Source organism: Bombus affinis, chromosome 14, assembly GCF_024516045.1.
Source record: "Bombus affinis isolate iyBomAffi1 chromosome 14, iyBomAffi1.2, whole genome shotgun sequence".
Taxonomy (NCBI): domain Eukaryota; kingdom Metazoa; phylum Arthropoda; class Insecta; order Hymenoptera; family Apidae; genus Bombus; species Bombus affinis.
This window is the reverse complement of record NC_066357.1, coordinates 5,521,707-5,544,491: the sequence shown is the minus strand read 5'-3', so window position 1 is coordinate 5,544,491 and position 22,785 is coordinate 5,521,707. Positions and strand designations below refer to the sequence as shown.

The window sequence follows — 22,785 nt, the reverse complement described above, 5'->3', positions numbered from 1 at the left end:
TTCATTAATTTGAGTCGATCGTCGTAATGTTTCAGATGGTCGTACGGGATTCTGTTGTGGGAGATCATGACACTGGGTGGTACCCCCTATCCGTCCGTACCATCCGTAGAAAAATTGTTCCAGTTGCTAAGAACTGGCCATCGAATGGAGAAACCACCGTGTTGCTCCATCGAAATGTAAATGCAACTTTTACAATTTACCGTGTGTCTTTCATCGTGATAGAATACTAATACGCGATACTAATAAAACGAAACAACGTTGCAGATACATGTTGATGAGGGATTGCTGGAGTTACCAGCCTAACGAACGACCAATGTTCGGGGAACTGGTCGAGGATCTCGATAGGATATTAACGATAACTGCGAACGAGGTAAGAAACTTGAAATATTCTTTGAAAACCGAGACTGAGATTTTAAAGTTTCTTTCAAGCAGAAGAGAATTTCCAAGCTTCGATGATTTACATAATCATTCGTTTGCCTTGTGCGGGGATTACTCGGTCGTTCGATTATTTCTTCCAATCTTCGAATCTCAGTTATATTTAAAATAATCCTAATGTGTTTGGAATTTGAGGAACGATGTAACGTATCGTTTTAGGAATACTTGGACCTTGGCCTCCCGCAGCTAGACACGCCGCCGTCCAGTCAAGAGTCCAGCGAAGCCGACGACGACGAGGGCGAAGAAAAATTCCCTTACCTACTGTGAAAATCCCACGAACGATCGGTTTTCGCCGAAGATTGTGTAAAAACTCTGAGAATGATCCGGAATGGACAACGAACGAAAGAAGCGCATAAGATAAAAGCACGAGAAGGAAGAGGGATCAGATGCGAAGAAGAGAACGAACGAAGATCACGAAGAAGAGAAAACTATCTTATAGTCGAAGAACGCTGGTGAACGGAAGTCGATCTAGCGACTGACCTAGCGAACACGCCAAATAATATAAATCAGTATTGAATTGTTTAGCGCGTATTCCGTAGAATTTAAGGAAGAAGAAAAAGAAGAAGGAAGAAAGTAACGATCGAGGAAGAAAACTCCGGCCTTCGAGGAGACTGATTTTCTTACGAACAACATTGTATTTATTTTCCTGTTATCTTTATATCCTGGGAAATCGATTACTATTATGGAACGTGCGTTTGTTCCACGTGATTCACGTACACGCGTTTCTCAGGTTTCTGTCGTAACAGAATCGTATCGAAGACTTTTGCTGCACACCTGAACTACTATGGCAGCCGAAGCGTGAGATATATAATAAAGAATAAAATTTGTTACAAAATATTCACGTCCAATTTTGTACATGTTATACTACCGTGCCATTGATAAGTGCCTTGGGAAGATGAATGAAAAGAGAATGAGAGAGAGAAAGAGAGGAGATGGAAGGAAAGTTCCGCCAGGGCTTCTTGTATTCGTTAATATGAAGAGAAGAAGAAACACGTACATATATATATATATATGTATATGGTGCATCAGGTTTGCACAGAAGAGATACCTGATCTAAAAGATCATCTCGAAAAGTGTTTGTAACTAGTCAATTAATAAAACCTGTACGTTTCTCTGTAACATAGCTCGAACTCGGTTATTAAAGTATAATGATATGTATTATGTTAGCGTTTCTACGTGAATGGACTCTAGTGGACAACGAGCGCGAATCTTCGAATTTTTGTAGAAAGATAGAAGAAGATTGTAGATCGTAAGTGAATGATACGATTCGTCGAGTTTTTAATCGTCTTCTTTTTTTTTCTTTTTAACACGCGAGTTTTTACGTTGTGATCCGAACAGGAGTGTCCTCGTCGAGGAGAGACGAGTACGATTCAAAGGATATTGTATAGTTTCTTGATAATACGACGGAAGACAATTTTGCACATAACAAATGTTAAAAAAAAAAAGAAGAAGAAGAAGAAGGAATTGGAAAAAAGAAGATAGAGAAGAAGATGATGGAGAGAAAATTGATTGCATCGTCCACGTGGATGTAAAATGCATAAAGATGTATAAATGGTGCATGCGAGAGGTGCTTAGTAGTAGATAATTTATTTCTCTGTATATTGTTACTTAGGATGTATTTTAGGATGTCGTTAACATTATTTTTTTTTTTTTTTGTATTATTATGGAACGAATGAGGCGAGATACGTGTAAAATATAGAATGGAGATTAATCAATTGATCGACGAAAATAATATACAAAAATTAGGGAAGATTCTTTGTACATAGCACCGATCTGTTTATTTAAAAGTTTTTCTCAACTTTTTCTTTTTCGTTTCGTTACCCAGCACCTAAAGGTAGCCAGTAAATCAGCATTTACCAAGGTAGATTGTATGTATAGTCTGCATAAATATTGGATTATTATTGTAACGTGAGTTTCGTCTCGAATAAATCACTGGAAACTGTACCCACATTACTCAATGTCTACATTTATTATTTCCAGACGTTTTCGTATGGTTTTTGCGATTTTCACGGTTCTTATTAGTTTTAGATGTTACAAACTTGGGATTCTGAGAAGGATTGAGAAACGTCGAACGAATTTTCACAATCTAAATATCGTCATTCTAAATCGAATCTTTGCAGCTACTAAATTATTATTTTTGAGAAAATTCCCGAGGTTATTGTAATTAGTGGGCTAAAAATCATAATGCATATATAATGCTATAGGTTACTTCAATGCTATTTTTCTTTTAATGTTATATACATAATAATCAGTTATAAAAACGCTTCGTAGCAAAAAACGAAATTATAACTAATGAACTATATTAATTATTGAATTAAGGTTGAACGATGAACTAAGCTAAAAACTGTATGACTAACTCATATTTATTAAATGTTTACGATTAAGAAAAGAAAGAGAAACAAAAACCTTTCAAACATTTCTAATTAACATAGGTTGAAATCAAACGAGTCACGCGCGCGTAAAAAATAGATATGCATGCATCGACACGGTTAAACGAATAAACAAATTAATTTATGATTGATCGAGGACATATTGAGGGCATTGGAGAACTCCCCACCACCAAACGAAACCGCGTGTCCAGAGATAAGCTAACCATAAGACAAGTGATGGCGCTGAGATCAGTTCGTTTTGTTGTCATGAGTCACATTTACACTAAGTTGTTTTTACCAAGTTTTTAGTCGAACATTTAATTTTGTATCCCTCCATTTCGCTTCGATTCAACGACAAAAAATGCCAAGAATGATACGGACCATTCGAATGAAACTTCCTAACGAATAACACGAGTGATAGTTGCCATTGTGTGCTAACACTCGACATTCAGGTTAGAATCCGATAACCCACTTTTTACCGAGCTCAGTATTTATTTTCTCCTTCAGATCGTTGTGTAATGACCTTTATTCTATTTCCTGACAAATTTTAAACGATTTGAACCATGTGTCAGTAGAACGAATTCTATGAGTTTTACGTGTTGCCAAATTTTGACCGTTTCTATAATAATGTCATTCGTGTACCATTATGTCAACAGTTACTTTGGAGCTTCTCTTTTTTTGGGGAGAAAATAATAGTATTGTGAATTACTGTGTAAGATTTTAGTCTTGTAAAGTAACAGGTTTAAAACGATTTGATAGCATTGAAATCTGATCGCATTTGTATGGTGTCTCAGGTAATATTTATTAAATGGTGATTACCAGTGCCATGGAGAGGAGAATCAAGTTGAAAACACTGAACAGCCACATAACGTGCAAGATATGCAAGGGTTACTTGATAGATGCCACTACTGTTACCGAGTGTTTACACACATTTTGCAAAAGCTGTCTAGTAAAACATTTAGAAGAGAAACATACCTGTCCAACATGCCAAATTGTCATACATCAGTCGCATCCCCTCCAATATATTAGCTTTGACAGAACTATGCAGGATATTGTCTACAAATTAGTTCCTGATCTTCAAGAGAGTTAGTATTGTCTTGCCATTAATAAAACTGATAAGATAACTTAAAAATTCTCTATAGCTGACAACATGATTAATCTGGTATATTTATCTCTAGATGAAATTAAAAGGGAAAGAGAATTTTATAGAGCAAGAGGTTTACCTTGCCCTAAAGATATCCTACCAAATGCTGGAGATGTTGAGGAAGAAAAGGCAACAGCTGATGCACATGCGGAATCAGACTATCACCGTACTGACGAACAGGTAAAGAGAGATAAACATTATTTACTCTATATTTGAATAAGTTTCGATAATTGTAAACAGCAAATATTTTCACAGGTTAACGTATGCTTGGAATGCATAAATACAAGTTTGAAAACTTTGAAACGAAGATTTATTAGGTGCTCTGCCCAAGCAACCATTACACATTTGAAAAAGTTTATTGCCAAGAAAGTGTTAAATGGAATGGAAAAATATCGGGATGTGAGTAAAAATTATAAAAAATTCATACCATAATTTATATTGCATTACTAATTAATGCTCTTTGCAGATTGATATATTGTGCAATGATGAATTATTAGGCAAGGACCACACATTGAAATTTGTTTATGTAACAAGATGGAGGTTCCGGGACCCACCTTTAAGGTTACAATATAGACCACGAATAGACATCTAAGACTAATATCTCTATGTTCGATATGCGATGAAAATCACAAAAAATCTTGTACCTATTTTATACGTTTGCTAGTTCTATCCGTGTATTGCCCGTCATAGTACTTATTTCTGTGTTTTTGGCACAGTAAATTTAATTTCGAGAATAATTTCGTGCGACGAGACAGAGTTGCTTTACAACCGCAATTTTCTATCCCAACAATAGAAAGAATTGCTTTAACTAGATTACCAGTAATCATTAACACGGCATATTATTGCGATAGCGATTCTATACATTCGATTATCATTTTATTCCTTTCTAGTTAAAGTTTGGGATCGTTTGCGTATTATCTTCGATTGAGTTACATTAACTCGCCTTTTTGATGTTCGTTACAAATTATTGATCTATACTTATGTAACACATAAATATAAGTAGATGAAGAAATCATAGCGACACTGACAACGAGAAGGTAATTTTTTCGTTCGCTGACAGTATCGCTAAATGCAATTCTAAATATTTAGTTTTATATTACCGTGACGCACCTTGCGTGTTCTCGTGTCGATCCTTTATAAGTAATGTTTTTAGTTCGGAGATACAGAAATAGCAATCGGTATGTGTCACGGATAAAAATTTGTTGTTTTTCCGCGCATGGCAACAGAACGAAAGATCATCTTTCTTCTTGTAATCTTAAGACGTAAATTTCTTTTTATACATACCCTAATTGTATATAGAATATTTTTGACAGAATCCTGAATATTTGACAGAATATTGCGCGTAGACACAGCTTTGTATTAGAGAGAGGGAGAAAAATGGAGAAAATAAGCTGGGTCTAAATACTGGAAGATTTAGACCCTTTTAACTTTGTATGTTTATGCGCTGTACACATTCTAATTCAGGCCCCGAATTTCACTCAATGCCAGGATACAAAAGAATTTTATCAAACATATTTTGTCGAGGGATTTGATAAGGACAACGATGCGTTGAGCGAAACAGGCAGGGCCACATATCGCTTAGTAGTTAAATGAACTTGTTTTGACGAACAGTGTAAAGCGGAGGAAAAAAAGTCGTGTGATTGTATATAAATATTCTAGAGGGGAAAAATAAATAAAGTGCAGTTTACTTTACTAAGTAACGGCATTTTATGAATGCTAAGGCTTGTATGTTGTACACTATGTGTGTATCTCCATAAATTATTAAATAAATATTATGTTTTGTACAGTATCAACTGAATCGATTAACGAGAATTTAATTATCATCAAAAAAGTAAGAAACTTATAGACTGCGAATGTTTATGCAAATTTATATCTTTGTATGCAGTGGCTATAAAAAATATTTGCATATATTCTTATTTTCCAATGAAACATCTTTTTACCAGGTTCTATATTTAATTGTTATTATACTAACTTTTGTAGTCATATGAAAATATTACTAAATGATATGAACCTTACTGTGTTTGCATTTAATTAATTAATATATAAATGCTATAACAAATATAATGTGCAAATGCAGGGTGATTTATAGATGTATGTTAATATTTCAGGAAATGAATCTACATAATAAAATAAATAATGAAAATTATATGAACATTTGCTCTACATATCTTTGTTTTTGAGTTCATATGACGTGTTTTACTTATTTTAATGTGTAGATTCGTCCCTTAAAGTATTGACATTTATCAATCACATTTTATAGTTTCTGTTTGAATATTTTATATATTTTTGGACATTACGTGCATTTTGTACACTGTTACATCTATAAATTTATAATATGTGCATAAACATCCGTAGTCTAGTTGCAAAATTCTATCAAATATCTTAGTCTGTAGAAATGATGTAACGAATTTTTTGAATCGTATTACAGACAAAATAGCGGTAAATTATTATCTAACATTACGTGGTCACCAAACAGATGCTAAGAAGGTTTATCCACAGAATACTAATTTCACCCGAATAATACAAAGCTACCTTGCCCCACTATTTAGAAAGTCTCTATACACCTTTCAAATGTTTTCAAAAGAATGAGAAAACTTGAATCATACAGTTGTGCAATAATGATGTTCACGTAAAAAACCATGCAATTCTTAGTTTCTCGATCGATGACACATTTCATATTTTTCAGTCAAAAAATTCGTTACAAGTGCTTGCAATTCCATTTTACGAAACAATATTACGAAATCAATAGATTAGAGTACACAAACTTACATTAATTTTTCAGAAGAAATGCATAGAAAGAAATACCACATTTACGCAGGTAAAATTTTGCACCAAACTAAGCTAATTTCATCAAAACACATTTCATGTTACCAAATCTAAGAAGATTCCTTATAAACTCTTACAATTCCATTTTACACAACGATATTACGGAATTAATGAATTAGAATGTAAAACTTATATTAATTTCCCAGATGAGATATGTGAAAAGGGACACGATACTTCCGCGCGTAAAATTTCGCATCAAAATGGCTTCGCGATTTAAAAAGGTACGCCTGCGCAGTAGCCATACAGGCAGAAGCAAATGAACGCATGCGCGATGCATTTTAAGGTAGTTTATGGTCAATGTGCGCCGAGTAGAGACCGTGGCTGCAGTGCAGCAACACGGTAAACGTGGTTTCGTTGAACTCTTTATGAATTTAATTCTGAGTGTCAGTAATTTTCTCATATGTCCGATCTGCGCGCAGTTTCGCAGATAAATGAGCTTGCAAGATAGCCTCTTCTCCGAGGACGTGGAGCACGACGTGACTCTATTTTCAAGGGACAAGAAACGGAAAAGGTAGGAGAGCCAAACGATCACATTTCCTGATGCAACGACGCGCCTTTAAAGGTTAGATCACTACGGTCTTTTTACAACGTGTCTTCAAACATTTTTCACTTTCAATTTCTATGAACGTCTATGATACTACATAGTAAAGCTTTCTCCGAGAAATCATCGGTATTAAATCTCTTAAAGATATATCTCAACAATATAAAAGTAGTTGACGTTTGTCAATCACGCAAGAAAATGAGATAATATACGCTGTGATAAATAGAATCGATTTGATAGCCCGCAATTTTTATTGGCGATTTAATTTAGAATGTTAGCAGAGACGCGTTATGTTAAATTTATTTGTATCCTTGACATACAATTTGAAATTCTAAGGCAATTAGAATTAACTTTATAACCTAAATGATTTAGGATACCATAGAACTGTTGAAAAGTGTTCAATGTGTTTGTTATTGATGTGTCTTATGGCCTCCGTGGAGTATATTTATAAATATCTTGCACTAAAGGTAAATGGTTGATATCGTCATCTTCCAGACAACGTATATCGGTCTGTATTATTGCAAGTGATTAAAATATTCGGAAATTAAGGTATACATATACATAGGCTACTTTGACGCTTTATATTTTTAATCATTGAAGATCTTAAATGAAAAACCATGTTAATGTTGAAAAATTAAACATGACTTTTAAGTAGGAAAAAATATAAATTTCATGCTAAATACAAATTTGAACGCTGATTAATTCATTTGCACTTTTAAGACAATCGTAAATATTCATTTTAACTATAAACCAATATTTCTTGTTTGCACTGAAGATCTTCACATCTAGCATTTACATCATTTACATTCCTGAACAAGAAGATAGCACAATGTGTAAATTCGTAAAACTTTATTCGATAATGAAGAAAAATGGAAAAATAATAAACTTCTTTTGAATGTAAACTTACAATATAAAATACTCTCGGAGTATAAATACGTTTTTCTTACCCGTAAAATTAAAAAACTACAAGAATTCAATGAGTCAAACTGATAGCACATACTACGAAAAAATTTACTTATATTTACTGAAAATTATACAATATTAGTATTTTCTGGAGCCCCCTTTCTGTAAACCGTTCTTGCAAGCTCTCCTCAATAATTTTCAATTCAGAAGATCTTGCCATCCGTTACAGAACGCCGATTTTTTTGATCAACAAAATATTTTATAACTATGTGTTGAACGACCGTACTATCTTACTGGAATATACAATTTTTATCAGTAATTGTTACTGCAATAAGTTTGTATCTTCAGTTCAATATACTTTTAACTATTCATGCAACTTTATACAAAGACAATTTTCATTTTTCTATGATAACCAAACCCGCCCATACCATGATGCTTCCTTAGCATCTTAGTTATCGGCTGCTTGAACCTTTTTCTTTTGTCTATCAGGGCCATGTGAAATTCTATTATGCTATCTTTTTATGCGCCCGAAGAAGTACAATGTTTACATCTAAGGATTACTAACATCGACTCTTCATTTTCTTCTGTCCATACATCGTGGTAATAATATTTCCATCTATCAGGACCATGTGAAATTCTATTATGCTATCTTTTTGTTCATCCGAAAAAGTACAATGTTTACATCTAAGGATTACTAACATTGACTCAAGAAGCTTCTTTTGCAAGATGTACATAAGAAAGGCTGTATTTCCATACATATCTCACGCATATTATCAAAGTTACAAAATGTGTTATCTTTTTATCTGCGAGTGTAACATTTCGATTCTCCAATTATTGATAATATAAAATCGAAATTCTTTCGTAAATTAACTTGATATAATTAAGTAGTGCAAAAAAAAAATGAAACGAGATCGCAATCAATTGTCGCGTGAAAAAAATATTCATAGATTTTCTTGTTTGTAACTAATACATTGTTCCATTCCATCCTCAGATTGTTCCATTACATTAGACCGTTTTTTCTTTTCTCACATTCCCCGCGCATTTCAAACGTTTACGCGTTTTATTTTTCGCTGTACATTTATATTTTTAGCAAACTACATAGTGTTTTGAGAAACATAAAAGAACTGTGACGCATTGGCATGTTGCCTGTAGAAAATAAGAATGCGTTTCATAGATGTCAATAGTTCTAATTAACATTTCTGTTTTTAATTAACATCATATGGTTCCTTGCATTTGATTTAAAATATTGCAGTAAGATGGGGATACATAATAAGTTTTTAAGTTGCGGTTATTGGTTAACTAGCCCTCCATAGATGGCGGAAGTTGCGTACGTCGTTAGATAACAAAAGAAAATTTATACGAAACGTAAATTTTAATGAAACGTATTATCTCTCTCCATCAACGACAACGAAAATAATGTACCACGCGGTTACACAAGATTAACTGTCGCTACAAATACATATTATATAAGAATACCGTAATATGTACAGTTCTTTGATTATTCAATATGCAGTTCCAATATTTCATACATATTTCATGGACCGTTCGTATTTAAACATATTCTATCCTTAAAACTTTTAAAATAAAACTTGTAGATATTTTATCGATAAAAAATGTTTAATGTCATAATTACTTTACTTGAGAAATAAGATAATAAAAAGGAAAGGAAAGAAAAGAAAAGAAGGTCCCGATCGTCCGCCATATTGAATAATTATTTACGTTTAGATGACAAATAGGAAAACTTATTTCTTTTGGCGGAAATTTTGCTATAATTAAAAAAAAAAGAACGCAAAATACTCGGAAGATTAACTAACTCTATACAATTTTCAATATCTTTAAAGATAGTAAATATTAGAAGCCCAATAACGACGATGTAAGCGTCAAAAATATACGTGTGTTAACCCAAAAAATTCTCACCTCTTTCACTTACGTCATTTGCCACTTAAACTCGTTAATTATTGAAATCACGCGTCAGGGGGACAGATGGTCGATTTTGAATGGCACGAATAATTGTTAATCTATGGAGTGCAACCGGTCTCTCGTCGTATGTCGCTCACGTATACGCATGATTACGTGAACCACGCAACACTTACGAGTCGCACGGGACTCTGTTTCTTCTTTGTAGTTCAAGGCTCGTCGATTTAGTCGTCTCTGAAATGTAATTAACATAGATCTTACTCTTGGAACGACGATTCATCAACCGGATCAGACGATAGCGTGGAACGGTTGTTTTGTTCGGTCTGTTGCAGTCGATTTCTTTTTCTTCTTGGCTTTCATATCTGGCTATAAGAGAAAGAGAAGCGCAGAGAACCCCGATTTATCACGCTACATGGTTCGTTCCACCTGAACGGTTGGCATGTAATTTAACTAACATCGTGAAACGACGTTAAGGTGAGAATTTTATCTTGTTTTCCAGCATCCATATTGGTCTAGATAGTTTTATTTATCTACCGAGACTGAAATTGCTCTCCACTAGATCTTGAGAGTTCGTTTCCTATTTCCTACTTTTTGTATGTTGCTTGCGTTTGTTCTAATGCTCTCAATGCTTTCTAAAAACATCCGGTTACGACGTTACACATAATAAATTCCGCCTTTATCCGACCGTTTTATTCCGGTTGAACGTAATAGCCGGTTTCCATGAAATCTGATTATGTATGTGAAATGTAACGCGGTTGTAACGGCGGTGATGTCGACGCATAATGGAGAATTTGTATCAGAAAGTTGGCCAAAAGTCGATTTCAGAAATTTCGTTTCGCTTGCAAAATTTTCATTCCCAAAAAGAATCGAATACATTACGAATAACTTATTTACGACCTTTTTCTTTGTACGTAAGTACATTTAAGTACTTCGAAAGTTTACAGTTGAGTCATTCGATTGCTCTACGATATAGCATAAAGATAAATTTGGAGAGCCTTAAGCAAATAGTATTAAATCAGGAGAATTATTCAGAGTAAGCATTTAGGCATGAAATATCTTATGTAAAATCAGAGTTTAAATATAGATAGTTATGTAAGTTGCAAGGAGAAAATTTTCGAAATAAATAATGAAGGAATAATCAAGAAATTGTTTTCTACACGTTCCATAATTTTAATATCACAGCACGTGATCAGTGTTTAATTAAAAATCAAACAATATTGATGAAGTTAATCAATGTGGCTTATATATGATCCGAGCGAAAATATTTGTAAAATAATATTTTCTTACTAAAAAATTGTCCTACATCTTTGCCCAACTTTTTTATGCAAATACCCGCATTATGCGTCCTGTGGAATGACCGAAATGATACGTGATTACTCGGACCAAGGATGGCTCTAATTTTAAGAAAATCAAAGAAGGAGAAAGTGAAATGTTATGTAAAAGTTAGCCTGCCTGTGTTCATCTGACAGGATACGGGCAAAGTGGCCCGGGGCAAGGCGGTTACGTTCACCCGTCCTCAGTCCAGTCTCACTTTCAGCCGTGATCGTAACGCGTTCTTTTCACTTTTGCAGGGTACTCGTCTTTCCACCTGTAAACAACTATCGAAGATATATTATACACCAGCTGGTGCAGGACCGTTTTGCCGATCTGCATACATTCTCAATCGGCCAAGGTTCTGCCAGACGGACAGTCGTGTGTTACAAAAGTGACGTGATAAGGTATCGAAATGCCTATTGTTATAATACATGTTTTATATATATATAGATAGTTACATTGCTTCGTTAAGTGGCTGTTGCTATCCCCACCAATTCGATCTTGCTTCGTGAAGTGAGCCTTTGATGTTGCGTACAGTCTATCACAAAGGTCTTCGTTCATCATCACCATCAAGTTCGAAGTATTCTAATCAAGATGTTAGATCCTACAATATTTTTGGTATTCAATTTTGTATTAATTGCAGTTAAATGTATATTTAAATAAATATCACAGTTCCTTACGTCTTTATTTGAAAGGAAAGAAACTGAAAAAATACAAACTATATAAATGTATATACGTATGTCTATACGTAATAGCTCTCTATAGGTATCAATTGCAGTTTACTATCTTTTTAATAATAATGAAATTAAAGGTTTTTTAATTACTGGTATAACCGTTTTAAGATCTTCGTAATCTAAATATTTATGATTTCTTAAATTCTTCAAGAAATACATTAGTATACTGAACATAATGAGAACTATTTTGTATTGATATGTAAGTATAGATGATTCTGTAGCAAAGTTTATTTTTTATTTCCTTTGTGACTACAATCGTGTCTATAGACTTTTACAACTGACTGTATATGATATAAACAAGCACATACATGCCTCTCTCGATAACTGACTAGATACAATCCCGTGGTCATTTAGCAAAGTGCTATTACATTCAATCGTTTCAGTGATGTATCACCTGAACAAATCACAAAGTGTAAGATTTCATTATTTCCTGTTGTGAATCATTTAATGATGCCCCCCATCGATAACATATCAACAAAAAGACATTCTGATAACAATTATAGTTCAGCGATTTCTGTAATAATTGTGGATAAATATATAGTGTTCGTGTCAAATTGGAAAAAAAATTGTTACTATATTTTAATAGTATATTTTATGAAATGGATTTTACGTAAAATATGCATTAATTTTTAATAGATTTATTATAAAGTTAGTAAAAGTATTAAATTATAAACTCTCAATGTTTTTGTATCACGGAATACACCTATTTCTTCGCATAAGATAATATCATTTTAATGTGATTAATTTAAAAACGACCATATTAATGCTCGATTCCTTCGAAAGTAGAACTCGTTCTGGATTGAATCAGATTTGCGCGAAATTCACAGACGATTCTAATACTGTTACGAAATGAGTTTACAAGAATGAAATTCTTACTACGTAGCAGCAGCAGTAAACGAAAGTGAAACTGACCGGCTCAAGGTCGCGTGACGTAGTACTCAGACGCGTCAGGGAACTACTTAACCGACTTAAAAAAGAAATATTAAATTAATTATAAAATAACAAGGTTATAATATTTTATTTTTCAATATTCGAGGGACCCAAAATTGAATGGTGAACAGTGTACAACAAGTTGTGTAACGAAAGGTACCGGTACGTTGTTCGAGATGGGCGTTGAAGGTCGACGATCGCCCTCCGCATCTCCAGAACGCGTACGAATTCAAAGACAAGGTAATTAAGAACTTACATTGAAAACTTCATATCTGAAAAAGATAGTGTAAAGTTAATTAAATTTGTCATTCGAACTTTTAGTAAAATCAACGCCAACGGTTGAAATCTATAGGCCGCCAGCTGCTAGGAGGGCCAGAAATGAACTTCAAACAAATATGGACCAAGTTCAAATACAAGCAACTGCAGATTCATCTACTGCAAAGTAAGAAATTGTAAAAATACTTTCGTCTATTTTCTTTCTTATAATTCAAAGAATAAATTGTAAATATCTTTAACTGAATTTTATTAAGATCTTCTCGTCAGAGAAGGCCAGATCGCGCAGTTTATGTACCAAGACATCGTAGAAGTTTGGAAACAGAAGGGAGTCCTCAGCCAGTAGAATCTATTCGTGTGAGTCGTTCAGTTAAGGACAATCTGTCCTCTGCTTCTCATGGCCAATCAAAATCAAGTTTAGATATCAAAGAAACAGATTCTAGTTTACAACAAAGTATAGAATGTGAACAAAAGGAATTAAATACGTGTTTTGATGATAATCAAAGTAATGATGAATCTGAAATTAATATCTGTCTGCAAGAAGATCCAAAGGACCCGACTTCTTCTGTTATTCCAGAAGGACTTACGATGGAAACTAGTAAGAAAATAACAACTAAGCAGTTAGATAATCTAAATGAAGATGTGCCAAATGATACAGACAGTACTACTGCTCCTGAAATTAAATGTGAGACAACTGATACACTTCAGTCAGGAACTATTGAAGAACAAGAAATCTCTAGTAATTCTGGTGAAGATAACAATAACTTAGACTCAGTTGAGACATGTATATATAGTAAAGTTAATATTAATGAAGAAATAGACAGATCTGATAAATGTAATAACGATATTGTTGTAACTAATTCAAATGCAAATAATAAACAACGTACGGAAATTTCAAATAAGGACGAGATAACAAACCAAAAGAACGCGCAAATGATGCGTCGCAATATGGTATCAAACGTGCTGATTATCTCAGATAGTGTACAGGAAGAACCACAACAACCTATTAAGGAAGTTATTCCTATTCCTACAGCACCACCAGAGAAGAAAGTAAAAAAGGTTGTGCGTCAGAAAAGTAAACCTGCACCTCCACCTTCTCCACCAATTAAAAAGATTAATAGGGATGAATGTGACTGGGACAGTTTATTCGACGATAATGGTGATTGTCTAGATCCAACTCTTATCGAGGAGGCAAGTATTTATGAATTTACCTTTCACCAACATAAAACGATAAAACTATGTACTTTTTTAATGTTAATTACTTTTAATTTCAGTTAACAGCGGCTGTTGGTAATGTTGTGATAGAACAACCGAAAAGCGATTACAAACCTTACACTAAACACATCGAGGTATCCAGCGACGAATTTGCTCATGTTGTTGAAATTTACAATTTCCCATCAGAATTTAAAACCAGCGATTTAGCAGCTGTTTTTAGTCCTTTTAAGAATGGTGGGTTTGAACTAAAGTGGGTAGATGACACACACTGTCTTGGAGTCTTCAGTAGTCCTCTTGTTGGTAATTAGAAACGAGTCAAAATTACACCGACATTATCAGTAACAAGTGCTCACCCGTTAAATCGGTTTTAGCTGCTGAAGTATTGGCTTCGGACCATGCATTTGTTAAAACACGACCCCTGAGCGAGGCCACAGCCTTGAGTAAAACAAAAGCAAAAAGGAGCGCGGAATTTTTACAGCCGTACAGAAGTCGTCCAGAAACTTGCGCGGCATTAGCCAGACGACTGGTTACAGGTGCTTTAGGTGTAAAATTAGCTACTGCTAGGCAAGAACGCGAACATGAGAAAAATGTATTACGTGAGGCTAAAGGTAAGTATTATTTACACAAAACACTTCTCACAGTTTGAAGCTTAAAAAAGCTTTAAAAAAGCAGAAATAAGTTGTTCTTTCTTTGTTTCTAGAAAAACGTAGATTAGCCAACAAACAGCGGGAAGATGCGTGGGAAGGCATTATACCTGAAAAGTAGCATTATTTGTTGGAAATTAATGTTCATACATTGAGAATTATTTACATCATTATGTAAATGTTTTATGGCATTTACATGAATTTGTGCCTTACTCATCTATTCTCATTTTTGACAAACTCATTTTTGTCGAACTGATTTGGCGATTGGTTTTGGGAACACGGGAAATTGCTTGCCAATAGATGAGTGTGGCATGACAAAAGTATCAAGTAACGGATATACTTGCTTAGGACTGGTAAAATGAATTTTCCAGTGCTTGTTTATTTTCTACGTATTATGCATATCATAATATTCAGACCAGTTGAATGAGCGTGCCTGTTGTACTATTTTCTAATGGAAGGGTATTAAGTATTTTAACTAAACGTCTAGATGAGGGCAATTTACAGCCTTGACATATTAGGAAACTATATAAAAAAGAACACAGATATAGAAACATTTTATGATATACATATATGGTTATTCTTACCTCGACAGTTGCCTTTCTGTTATAAATTTATATATACACGATAAACAATGCTGTGTTGTGCAATTGTAATACAAGACAATAAGTTAGAATGATATAAACCGAGGATATCCTTCTACACAAGCACGCGTGCGTGCACATACATCGATATGCTACAATGACATGTAATCACAGCGTGTCTTCACAGAGTTATGATTTTAGGGTAATGAATTTTACTGAAATATGAAGTGGCATTTTATTATTATACGCAATGTATGATTATTGTAGTTACGAATTATGCCACTTATATTACATATACATATATAAATCTGTTACATGAATGTTAAAAATTTGACGCACAATCACAATATATCAACATGAATTACAGATTTACTAAGAGAAAAAAATGAATTTGACACAGATTGTATTTTTATATACAATTGTTACCAACAGAGAAATAAAAATATCTATTGCCAAATCCTAGTCAATGTATGCAAGGAATATGTTACCTATATTGTATATTATATTGCAGAATTTTGTCAAAAATTGACAAGAGGATTAAAAGAAAAAGGGAATAAAAATATTTTATATATCATTCTTTTGTATATATTTTCAATCCTGGTAGAACCTAGTTACATTTTAATCTAATGACAAATTCAGAAGTTAAAAATTTACAGTGATCAAACGATACTGGTATAAAGTAGTACGTTCGTTTAAAAATGGCAGTATTTTTTACTGTACATATGTACAGCGATACAAAATATGTATAATTGAAAAAGTTATACGACTCGTCACTGAGATGTATCGTTCAATCATCCATCTTTTTAGCAATATCGAAATATTATACATGTTTTCGACAAATACGAATTACTTGTTTTACCATTTTCCTCCTTTCTTTTTCTTTTTTTGTTGAACCTTACGTTGTTGTTGTCGTGGACCGGAACTTTCTACCGCTGGACTATGTCGAGGGTTAGGAGAAGGTTTCGCATTTGTAGGCATCTTAGTAATATCACTGTAACGATAAGTAATAATAAAAGTTATCAATTGTATGTATTTTTTTAAATTAAATAATGAATGTATTTGTGAATTAATACGTACTACATATCACTAGCTACAGCTGTAGCACCTTGTGTGCCCTTCATCGCAGCATCCCGATTTCTCCTATCTCGTTTTTTCCTAAATCCACTACGTTCGTGTCTGGGTAACCATCGTTCAGGATCAGGTGGAACATTTGGATCATAGTTCTTAGGTAACTTTCCTTTGCGTTTACGTTTTTTCTTTTTCTTTTGTGTTATATCGACAGCGGGTTTTCTACACAATAGAGTTATAATTATTAATTTTATTGAGAATTTTATTATCGAGATTACATTAAGAGAATAATACTTACCCAGGAGATGGTTCTATCTTCTTCTTGATCATTTTGGTACCAATTATCCAGTTACTGTTCTCCAAAGCATCAACGTCGATCGTTTCAGAAAGATCATGTAACGGTGGCAAACGTTTTGATAGCAATTGTGCCTTTTCTGGACAAAATTGCACATAAGCCACCACTAATTGCGCTAATGTCTTAGTATCGCAAGGCGCAGCATCTACCATTTCTTGTAAAATATCAGCTGCCATTTTAATTTCTCCTCCGCGTAGATAAAAATCAGCGGCTTGTCGCCATAATTCTCCTAAATTAGCAGTAGTATCCTAAAATTGAATATTAAAGGTTATACTAAATTGAGTTGAAAAAGAAAGAAATTAAATTAAATGCACCTACCTTATTTTTCTTGTAATAGTTAACTGCATTTTTTAGAGCAGCTGACGCTTTTTCACGATTATTATTAGCCATATGAAGAGTTACGAGTGCACTGACTATGCCAGGTAATGATCTGTCTCTTTCACTCAGATTTTCAAGAATATCAATTGCTTCTTGTCTTTCATCCTGACTCAATAAGAGTTGCACACAAACCAGTTTCATTTGCAATTCTTTATCTCCAACTGCATACTGTATTAATAACTTTGCTGCTTCCTTTGCTTTACCCTCTTTACCAAGTTGTACTGCCTTAACAAACATTGCATCCACAGCCAGTGCAGGATGATCCTTAGCTAGTTTATTGCAAAGCTGCTGGCACTGGTCTGCCTGCAAGGACATAAGTTATAGAATAATGATATGTGAACAATGATCAATAAAACAGAGTATTACTAATTGAGTTTATACCTGATCAGTGTATAAAGCTAACAAGCACTGATTGTATGCAATGTTCCGTCTCTGTCTAGAAGTTAATTTATGTTCTAAGCTATCATGAGTAGCGCTTTTCATTCTTTTTTTACTATCAAATACGTTTTGATCTTTATTAAGGCACACAAGGTTATTGCTTGCAACTGCTACTAGAGCTATGTCATCTGGTTTTGCTTTCAAAGCAGAAATGTACAATGTTTGAGCTTCTTTCTCGCGACCCTGAAGCTGAAGACAATATCCAAGTTGAACTCTAATAATTCCTAATTCATCTTCTATTTCTTCTTCAGCAACTCCATCTTCCTCTAAATTTTCTTTACACTTTTTCTCAGCTGCTCTAAGTTTTTTCTCTGCCTCAATCAAGATGGCTTTATCACCTTTGCTACCTTGTGCAATTAAACCACAAGCTGCATTATATATTAATTCATATGTATCTTCGCGTAATGCAGGAACTTCTAAGTTCTGTCAAAAAAATATAAATTACAATAAATATAAATTAACATATACTTAAATAACATTAATTGTTAAGGACTTACAGAATCCTCAATTGTTAAATTTACAACCACTGCTGCAAGATTAGCTTCTCTTTCATCTTCATATTCATCGTGAGAATTTTTTATAATGTCTCTGTACACGGAGAAACATTCTTCATATTTTTCTAGCCTATACAGTATCTGAGCCTTTAGTTCCTTGAGTTTCAATGAAGGATTTGAAACATTTTCTACTACCTTCAAAGCATCCTGCACTTGATTCAATCTATATAAACAATATGCTTTCTCGAAATCTAAATTGCTAAAAAATATTTATTTGTTATTAGAATTGTACAAAGTGAATATTAATTAAATTAGAAAAGTTTTAACAATAAGTTTTAACAAACAATCAGGATGACATACCCTGATATTTTTGGATTCTTAGTAATAAACTGGAGTGCATCATTGAATTTAGATAATTGAATATAGCAAATAACTTTACAATGGAAAGCAGCTTCTTCATCCTGGGAAATACCTAAAACTGAAAAATTTTCTATTTTTGAAAATATGTTGTTCTTCGTAAAAGGGGCACAGGTTATGTTGATAGTAAACTCGTAGAATTGAAAGCAATTTGTAAGATCACGAAAACTCACTCTTATTAGCAATTTTTATTGCCCGCTCGTATTCACCATTTTGTCCTAATTTATTTAATTCTCCGTATAATACAGGAATATTGTTTTCCTTTGTAGCCATATTGCTCACTTTGCGGTCATGTCCAACGTGGAACTAATTTATGACTACCGAATACAGCATAATGTTCCAAGAACAATTTTAGTAAAAGTTATTGCTTATAAAGTATAGTTTATGTATCTATTTGAAAGAATTAGACATTGTTTAAAATATTTGATAGTAATTAAACAATGTATAATAAAAAATTAAATTAAATTAAATTTATTTATTAATGCTACTCAAATTTTTCTTTAAAGCATTCAAAGATTGAGTAATTACAATATTTAATTTCAATTGAAGTAATATAATAATACTTGTGTATAATCTAACTGAAGATAATACCATTTTGATATTAGTCTTAAAATTATATCAGAAACGTAATCAAAAAGTTTTATTTGTCAGAAGTGAGAAATATAAGAATAAGGGAATAAAAAAGAATAAGTTAAATTTCCATGTTACTCAAATGCTTATTCATTTCATTAAAACTATATATATACACATACGTTAGAATTATGTACAATTTATAATTTTCAGTTCAGCATATACATACATAGCATAAAAATAATATCATAAACGTAATATAAAATAGATTTTATGTCTTATAGAAATTTGTGTTGTTATCATATTATATGTTCTGCAATACCAGAGCTGGTAATACCTACTTTAAATGGTAATCAGAGTGTTTTTTACGCCCTCTGCGAATTATTGCGGCGAACAAAGGAATTATACACTTATTTATACTTCAATAAAATATCGATATTTAAGTTATCGATACAAATTTAAATTTCAATGGCTCATCAAATTTAAAACATTGCATGAGAATTATTCTGCTTTTTATTACAATTGCAATTTAAATTCAAACTACCATTCAATGTAACTATTTTCATAATTAACAAAATGATTTATATTCTAACATAAATTTTAAAATGGAAATAGATAATTACAGTAGATAAATAACACTTGGAGACACGAGAACAAGATAGAGAAACAACTTGTATTTTGACTATGCGAACAAAGATTTAAGTGTCAAATAATGATATATACATTATTATAATTTATTAATTTAAATCTATAAATATTTTATGCAAAATAAATTACGAAATGCATGGAGTTGTAAATTAAGCCATTTCGTTTCAGCAGTTTGATTTTTGGTTAGAATATGTATGAACTCCTGATCTCCAGGAAACACTGTATCAAGTTACTAGCTTGCTTACATTCGTTGCCACCAGCTAAAATGACAATACGTAAAGATCATTAAATTATTCTTTTTAAATGGCAAATAATTTACAAAAAATTTTGTTTAATATTTAAAATAGAGTCAGATTTCTTAATTTTTTACTCACCGACGTTTTTGCATTTATTGACCATTTCATCAGCCATTAGCGCGTCAGCTCCGTAGGTTATCAACTGTCTCTTGGCAATATTTACCCAAAGGTGTCCATTCTCTTCTACCTGTGTTACGGAAATAAAAATAATGTTTTCTCTTTACTTCCTTCCATATGCGGAGTGTTATAAGAAAAGAATTTAACACATCAGTTATAATTCACAGAAAAGAGTAAGAAATGCCTTATCACATACAAATCATAAAATCAATACTTTCGATGTTAGGTTAATTTTGTACTCATAACCTATTCCAATTAATGTGAAGCGATTTAAATCGAACTTTTCATAAAAGTTCGATAGAATGAGAATGTCTAATAAGATTTCTTCTTATGACAAAGTTTAAACACTTTTTTCCCATTTGCACCGATAAACGATATAGTCAACTAACGACGATGAATAATATAGTTATATAAAATGCGTATCTCGTGTAATACGAAATATGGGAATATATTTGAAAAAGTATTCTTGCATTGATATATTCTTCATCTTTTTCTGCTCTTCATCGAAATGATTGATTTTAGAATCTATGTTGATAGGCATTATAAGTTTACAAAATCGTGGAACCTACTTCATTTATGTAATTTAATTCAAAGAGTACTTTGTATAATATGACTTAAATAATTTCGTTACTTACGATTCCCTTTTTCCTCAGCATACAGTACGTATAACAACCAAGTCTCTCGTCTGCCTTAGATATAATGCCTTTCTTAGCACCCTGTATTAAATCTGAAGTTTGATTAATATTGACTAAGGTTTTCCATTGTTTGCAATTTATTTCGTTGTTTGCTACTTACTTGGGTCGATACTAGTCTCTGTGATACAAGATGCCCTGAAACGTTCCACCTTGGCTTTTACGATATTCGAAAATGCCTGGAAATATTACGATACGTTATAAAGACTTTAAAATATAAATAAATATTGGGTGAAATGTTGTCAATAGGTTAACTATAAATGATTAAAGCTCGCAGATTGTAAATATACAATCAGAATATAAATTAACTTTTTCGATATTATAGTTAATTTTTTAATCGTAGTATGCGGACATTTTCACATACTAAGAGCATCAAAGAGAAGAAATTTTATGATCGAATTATTATATTTCTTTTATTTTATATATTAAAAGAGTCCTGGTTTTACAATCAATGAATTCTTTCTTATATATCGTTTTAATCATATAACAAGCCACGAAATTATCGTTCTATTCCATTAAAAATAATGAGATTATATTATCCATCTATGACGATATTTGCAATGAATTCCCAACACCGAAATAATTACGAATTATGATACTCGAAACAAAAATATAAATATAATAAAAGAAAGAAACAGTCTATTAAACAAATTAGATGATTGCAATCAAGTAATGTTGAAATTTACCAAAGTCCCGACGAAGCAGAAGGCAAAGACAATAGCGAGTATCTTCATCTTCCTTTCCGAGTTGTCGAGGAGCTCGGGTAAGTAAGATCTATATTGAATGTTCACTAAGAACTAAGTACGCGTTAAATGTTGCTCGAGTTTTTATAGTTATAGGTACAATCATTAATAATAACACGTCCCGTAATTTCTCCCTCCATTGTGTACCGGCAAACGGTACTGTATTTTCTGGATGGAAGCTCGCCGAAACTGAAGCTCAGATTGGATTCGGATTTGGCATAGCTTGGGCTCGTTGTGACCGCTTTATAAAGAGCTTTAAACGTTAACCAGATCTTAAAGACTCGATAAAATCGCACAGTGAAATTCCTTTCGCCTTGATATCCGTGAGACAACTCTAATGCAACGATAAAACATTCTTTTTTCTTTAATATTTTGTTAATGAAAATTTCATTAACATATTGCTGACATTTTCTCGATTAAAATGAGATCAAATAACATATGGTTATAAAATTCAGTTATGTTGATTTTGCTTATGAATATCCCTTTTTCGATTGCTGGTCGGTTGGTCGGTTGGTTCTAACTGTTAAGGCATGGTCCTATGGCTTTTAGGGCGTTTCAAGAATAATACAAATAGACACGAACATAATACATCATAGGATACTAATCCTTTCTTCTTCTCTTTCTTTGTCTTGTGTCATCATCTTTAATTTTCTTTTTATTTATTGTTTATCGTCATATCCATTGGTAAGATATTCGTGACTACAGTTACATGTATTGTGTAAATATATAAATGTTAAAAAATA

The 22,785-nt window shown here is 32.8% G+C and overlaps 5 protein-coding genes across 18 annotated transcripts in view; 3 read left to right on the top strand and 2 right to left on the bottom strand.

The window, feature by feature from the left end:
• The window catches only part of LOC126923798 (fibroblast growth factor receptor homolog 1-like), a 110,628-nt gene extending 108,240 nt beyond the window's left edge, over positions 1-2,388 (top strand). For all 7 annotated transcript variants that reach the window (XM_050737631.1, XM_050737632.1, XM_050737633.1 and 4 more), the window contains 3 exons: positions 36-176; positions 265-370; positions 595-2,388. In XM_050737631.1, the coding sequence (XP_050593588.1) occupies positions 36-176; positions 265-370; positions 595-702 (355 nt within the window). In that variant the 3' untranslated portion in view covers positions 703-2,388. The remainder of the gene's footprint in view (positions 1-35; positions 177-264; positions 371-594) is intronic.
• Positions 2,389-3,033: 645 nt separating this feature from the next.
• LOC126923839 (polycomb group RING finger protein 3) lies at positions 3,034-5,741 on the top strand. Its single transcript, XM_050737733.1, has 5 exons — positions 3,034-3,256; positions 3,599-3,889; positions 3,983-4,128; positions 4,204-4,347; positions 4,415-5,741. The coding sequence occupies exons 2-5, from the start codon at positions 3,613-3,615 to the stop codon at positions 4,538-4,540; spliced, it is 693 nt and encodes a 230-aa protein (XP_050593690.1). The 5' UTR covers positions 3,034-3,256; positions 3,599-3,612; the 3' UTR covers positions 4,541-5,741.
• Positions 5,742-7,072: 1,331 nt separating this feature from the next.
• On the top strand, positions 7,073-16,400 carry LOC126923805 (R3H and coiled-coil domain-containing protein 1). 8 transcript variants are annotated; one of them, XM_050737652.1, is made up of 9 exons: positions 7,139-7,285; positions 10,468-10,609; positions 11,707-11,853; positions 13,220-13,353; positions 13,435-13,555; positions 13,644-14,577; positions 14,661-14,901; positions 14,973-15,209; positions 15,302-16,400. In XM_050737652.1, the coding sequence occupies exons 4-9, from the start codon at positions 13,290-13,292 to the stop codon at positions 15,364-15,366; spliced, it is 1,662 nt and encodes a 553-aa protein (XP_050593609.1). In that variant the 5' UTR covers positions 7,139-7,285; positions 10,468-10,609; positions 11,707-11,853; positions 13,220-13,289; the 3' UTR covers positions 15,367-16,400. The 8 variants fall into 8 exon arrangements, with proteins under 8 accessions (XP_050593606.1, XP_050593607.1, XP_050593609.1 ...); XM_050737651.1 differs by having other exon boundaries at positions 7,144-7,285; positions 10,344-10,609; XM_050737653.1 differs by having other exon boundaries at positions 7,205-7,336.
• LOC126923804 (signal recognition particle subunit SRP72) lies at positions 16,389-19,311 on the bottom strand. Its single transcript, XM_050737647.1, has 8 exons — positions 19,150-19,311; positions 18,920-19,037; positions 18,563-18,818; positions 18,009-18,488; positions 17,568-17,930; positions 17,193-17,497; positions 16,904-17,116; positions 16,389-16,817 (listed from the first exon to the last, which is right to left on the bottom strand). Exons 1-8 carry the CDS (start codon positions 19,247-19,249, stop codon positions 16,682-16,684), a joined length of 1,971 nt encoding a protein of 656 aa, XP_050593604.1. The 5' UTR covers positions 19,250-19,311; the 3' UTR covers positions 16,389-16,681.
• An 887-nt stretch (positions 19,312-20,198) lies between these two features.
• On the bottom strand, positions 20,199-22,773 carry LOC126923847 (uncharacterized). Its single transcript, XM_050737746.1, has 5 exons — positions 21,986-22,773; positions 21,403-21,478; positions 21,243-21,334; positions 20,569-20,677; positions 20,199-20,454 (listed from the first exon to the last, which is right to left on the bottom strand). Exons 1-5 carry the CDS (start codon positions 22,031-22,033, stop codon positions 20,378-20,380), a joined length of 402 nt encoding a protein of 133 aa, XP_050593703.1. The 5' UTR covers positions 22,034-22,773; the 3' UTR covers positions 20,199-20,377.
• Positions 22,774-22,785: the final 12 nt, after the last annotated feature.

Excerpts from the sequence above, each read along its gene's own strand:
- LOC126923847 (XM_050737746.1), bottom strand. The coding sequence starts at position 22,033 with ATGAAGATACTCGCTATTGTCTTTGCCTTCTGCTTCGTCGGGACTTTG. Across the intron at positions 21,479-21,985 it reads TCTGCTTCGTCGGGACTTTG|GCATTTTCGAATATCGTAAA; the intron begins GTAAATTTCAAC and ends TAATATTTCCAG. Across the intron at positions 20,678-21,242 it reads TGCTGAGGAAAAAGGGAATC|GTAGAAGAGAATGGACACCT; the intron begins GTAAGTAACGAA and ends TCCGTAACACAG.
- LOC126923805 (XM_050737649.1), top strand. The coding sequence starts at position 7,206 with ATGAGCTTGCAAGATAGCCTCTTCTCCGAGGACGTGGAGCACGACGTG. Across the intron at positions 7,286-11,706 it reads AGGGACAAGAAACGGAAAAG|GGTACTCGTCTTTCCACCTG; the intron begins GTAGGAGAGCCA and ends TCACTTTTGCAG. Across the intron at positions 13,354-13,434 it reads CGTACGAATTCAAAGACAAG|TAAAATCAACGCCAACGGTT; the intron begins GTAATTAAGAAC and ends TCGAACTTTTAG.
- LOC126923804 (XM_050737647.1), bottom strand. The coding sequence starts at position 19,249 with ATGGCTACAAAGGAAAACAATATTCCTGTATTATACGGAGAATTAAAT. Across the intron at positions 18,489-18,562 it reads ATTTAACAATTGAGGATTCT|AACTTAGAAGTTCCTGCATT; the intron begins GTAAGTCCTTAA and ends TTTTTTTGACAG. Across the intron at positions 17,931-18,008 it reads TAGCTTTATACACTGATCAG|GCAGACCAGTGCCAGCAGCT; the intron begins GTATAAACTCAA and ends ATGTCCTTGCAG.
- LOC126923839 (XM_050737733.1), top strand. The coding sequence starts at position 3,613 with ATGGTGATTACCAGTGCCATGGAGAGGAGAATCAAGTTGAAAACACTG. Across the intron at positions 4,129-4,203 it reads ATCACCGTACTGACGAACAG|GTTAACGTATGCTTGGAATG; the intron begins GTAAAGAGAGAT and ends ATATTTTCACAG. Across the intron at positions 4,348-4,414 it reads GAATGGAAAAATATCGGGAT|ATTGATATATTGTGCAATGA; the intron begins GTGAGTAAAAAT and ends TGCTCTTTGCAG.